Source organism: Scardinius erythrophthalmus (assembly GCF_964197995.2).
Source record: "Scardinius erythrophthalmus genome assembly, chromosome: 13".
Lineage (NCBI taxonomy): Eukaryota > Metazoa > Chordata > Actinopteri > Cypriniformes > Leuciscidae > Scardinius > Scardinius erythrophthalmus.
This window is the reverse complement of record NC_138233.1, coordinates 35,243,477-35,247,683: the sequence shown is the minus strand read 5'-3', so window position 1 is coordinate 35,247,683 and position 4,207 is coordinate 35,243,477. Positions and strand designations below refer to the sequence as shown.

Below are 4,207 nucleotides of genomic sequence, written 5' to 3'. Positions count from 1 at the left end.
ACAATCCTCTTCATACAGGCCTCTGGTAAACTTGTTTGGGGTCACAGTCACACCATGCAAGAAAAATCTGTCCTACTGTCAAAAACTCACTAGTGTGTGTGTGTTGTGCAATCAAAAATGCATGATTGCATATTCAAATAACTAATTATCCCATGCTTTATTTCATTTGTCACTGAGTTATTTTTTTATATATATATATATTTGTTACTGTTAAGATGTTTCATTCAAAAGGAATCGATAAAACAAAACTCTATAATAATTATGTGGCCAAGACACAAACTGAAGAGATATATTCAAGCTCTAACACTATGATGTCACAGAGACATTCTATAGAACTCTCCTGAGCAAAAGTCCCACAGAGACTCCATCCTGAGGAGACTTTACTCAGAGTTTGAGGAGAGAAGACTGAATACATTTACAGTCCTGAGAGAACATGGAGAACATACGAGCAACAGCTTTTGACGTGTTTGATGAAGCACGTTTACTGGGCGAACACACTGACATGATCATCAAGTCCAATGACAGAGAATTTCAAGTGCACAAGATCATCATGTGTGGCTGCAGCTCCTACTTTAGGTGAGAAGAAGCATTTGAACTGCAATTGTGCGCAAATTACCTAGAAATTATATACATAATTTCCACTGCCAACATTTGTTGAAAAGCCCAAATATATAAATGCATGAAAATGAATGTGTATTGCCAGAAAAAAGAATGTAACTGTGATATCTAGGGGAAAAAATTCTTGAAATTTGATTCTGGAAGTGGCTATGAATGAAGTTTTACCCAGCATTTCAAATTTAATACAGGAAACTAATCTGTTTCTCTAAGTAAATTTGGCTGAAATTAAAATGTAAATAACGAAAAGTTATTGTATATAAGCTCATTATTAACGTCTGTATTTCTTTGTCAAATTGGTTCACAGGGCTCTTTTCTCCAACAACTGGAGCAGCCCAGCACAACATTTCTGTGAAATTCAAGGAATATCCCAAGACATCATGCCTCTTATTATCCAGTATGCGTACACCAGATCTGTGCTCATTACTAAAGAGAATGTGCTGGAGCTCTTGGTGGCGGCTGAAATGCTCTTGGTCTCAGGTCTTGTAGATTCCTGCTGTCAGTTCCTGGAGTCCCAGTTATGCCCAGAGAACTGCATCGGCATCTGCAAGTTTACAGAGGACTTTTACTCCTGCTCAAAGCTCCACTGTAAAGCACAGCACTACATCCTGCAGCACTTTGAGGAGGTTCTGCGCGTACCTGAGGAGTTCCTGGAGCTCTCCCTGGAACAGCTGGAGGAGATCATTGATGAGGATGAGCTGAACGTCAGACAGGAGGAGGTGGTTTTTGAAGCCGTCCTCCACTGGATTAATCATGCACCAGAAAACAGGAGGCGACACATTGCCGTGCTTCTGCCAAAGGTAAAACAGAGATTTGTGTCTTTTTTAATTACAAATATCTTAAAACTCTTAAAATCGAGATACATTTCCTGCTATTATTTTAAAGTTAGCTAATTTTGTTTTGTGGTTTTGCTCATTTGGAAATCCTTTTTGGTTGTTGAACACCATATACTGTAACTGCTTATAACAGTCTTGCAACAGTCTCTGAAAGTCTGAACTCTCCCTTGTGCTTCAGGTTCGATTGGGGTTGATAACACCAGACTACTTCCTCAATAATGTGAAGTGCAATGCTTTAGTGATGGAGAATGAAGCCTGCATGCCTGTTATCATCGATGCAATGAAGACTTTGTTTGACCTCAACATGGATGAACCCACCAACTCAGAACTCATGCATCAACTGACACGTCCACGTCTGCCCTCATCGATCCTATTGGCCATCGGAGGATGGAGCGCCGGCAATCCCACCAGTGAGATTGAGGCGTATGATGTGAAGGCAGACTGCTGGGTCAGTGTGACTCAAGAGGATGAGCGTCCCAGAGCCTATCATGGCACAGCAGTCCTGGATGAGTTTGTCTACTGCATTGGTGGTTTTGACCATGTGGAGTATTTCAACAGCGTGAGGAAATTCAATCTTATCACTCAGACTTGGCATGAGGTGAGTAATGCTGTAGGTCAACATGTAACTTTAATTTAGCTTCCTTCACAAAACAGTATTTTGGTACAGTGATGGTACCGGATTGTACTTTGATATGGACCATAGTGCTGAAAGATGTGCTGTACTCCACATTACTTCAAAGAATACCACTGTATTACCATATTACATGTATCGTGGTTTTACCACTTTTTAGATTTTTTTTTTTTGTGTGTTCCAGCAATTGTTGTATAATATAATATAATATAATATAATATAATATAATATAATATAATATAATATAATATAATATAATACACCAGAGTTACCATCATGATTTTGTCAAAAAATACCATTAAGAAAAATAATAATTATAGTATTTTATTTATTTGCAACTGATAGGACAGAACCAATGAGATGGTGTATTGGTGTGTGTTCACACACTGATGTATTTGGTGTGTTGTAGGTGGCCCCCATGTATAAACGCCGCTGCTATATTAGTGTTGCTGTTCTGGACGGGCTCATTTATGCCATTGGTGGATTTGATGGTCAACAACGGCTTAAAACAGTAGAGCGCTACGATCCCAACACCAATCAGTGGACAATGATGGCACCCATGAATGAAAAGAGGAGTGACGCCAGCGCCACCTCACTGCAGGGCAGGGTAAGAGCACTTGCCCATGATCCCACACTCTTCTGCTGGAGACTCTTAATGCCTGTAAAGCATGAAGGAAAGGGGAAATAGAGATAAGGAATAGTGTTAATATGGAAAGGAATATCATAAAATTTAAACAGTGTTTTAAACACTGGTTTTCTGATCAGTCTGTGTTGATTGTGCACAAACATCATGCATGTTATGTTTATGTTTGTCAGATTTATATCTGTGGTGGTTTTACTGGGACCGAGTGTCTCTCCTCTGCTGAGACCTTCAACCCCGAAACAAACCAGTGGACTCCCATTGCTCCCATGAGTAGCCGCCGCAGTGGTGTTGGTGTGATCGCGTATGCAGATCTAGTGTATGCTGTGAGTATTAAACACACATATCAGTGTTATAGTTTTAATTAACTATGATAAACATGACACAAATACAGAAATATGTAACAATCACAGTTTAAAGGTTGCACTTCTGTAAATGCATGCATTGATGTGCATATACAAATGCACAGAATACATAAATAAAAAGTGTATTTATTTAAAGGTTGGTGGTTTTGATGGTGCCAGTCGTTTGCGGTGTGCGGAGGCCTACAATCCGCTGACTAACATCTGGAGTGACATTGCATCAATGTACATCACACGCAGCAACTTTGGCATTGAGGTGAGATGTGGACAGTTAAAATCTGTATCTGGTGAAACTATGAAATAACATTACAACAATGATTTGATGATATTGAATATGGGGGATTTTTTTTTTGTTCCATATTGAGAATAATTGGAAAGTTGCACCCTAACATTGTAGAAGGCTTCGATGATCAATGTGTGTCAAAACATTCTAACTATGTGTTGCATCTATAATAAGATTTATTAATGTAAAGTTAAAGACATCAGCTGTACATTATTTATTTTCCTTTTTACCTTCCTCAAAATCCAGATAGTCAATGGTCAGTTGTTTGCTGTCGGAGGCTTTAATGGATTCAGCACCACCTCTGAAGTGGAGCGCTACGACGAGAAGACAGATGAATGGTAACTTCCACAAACACTAAATTTTACAGATCATTTTACACTGCATTAGATATAACTATAAGTCTATAAGTCTAATACAGATTATAATTCATTGCATTCCTTGCATCTGTTTTCTACACAGGTTTGATGCAAATGAAATGGCCATTTCCCGCAGTGCTCTGAGCTGTTGTGTAGCATCAGGATTGCCTAACATGGCACAGTATGCTGCCCTACGAGACACCGTACAGACACAAGACGAGTCTGACAGTGGATGATCTCCTTCTAGCAGATCTGACAGTCTGACTACAAATGGAGAGTCATGTCTCCTGAATAAATGCATTAAAAAAAAGAGGCTGTATTCTAAATGTTAAACTTTCTCTCAGGTTTAGTGTTGTTCATTTAAAAAAATAAACCTTGCAAGGGATCTACAGCTCAACAAACCAACATATAATATTGAGAATTATTTTTACTGAGTAAACTATTTATTGCTTTATTAAACTTTGAATGAATTACTGTAATTTAC

General features: G+C 38.6%; 1 protein-coding gene across 1 annotated transcript; it reads left to right on the top strand.

The window, feature by feature from the left end:
* Positions 1 to 433: 433 nt before the first annotated feature.
* On the top strand, positions 434 to 3,959 carry LOC308700496 (kelch-like protein 10; the record flags this gene model as incomplete). The annotated part of the gene is made up of 8 exons (XM_081382129.1): positions 434 to 576; positions 923 to 1,415; positions 1,630 to 2,049; positions 2,492 to 2,689; positions 2,899 to 3,048; positions 3,224 to 3,340; positions 3,614 to 3,705; positions 3,827 to 3,959. 8 exons carry the CDS (start codon positions 434 to 436, stop codon positions 3,957 to 3,959), a joined length of 1,746 nt encoding a protein of 581 aa, XP_081238255.1.
* Between the last annotated feature and the right edge of the window lie 248 nt (positions 3,960 to 4,207).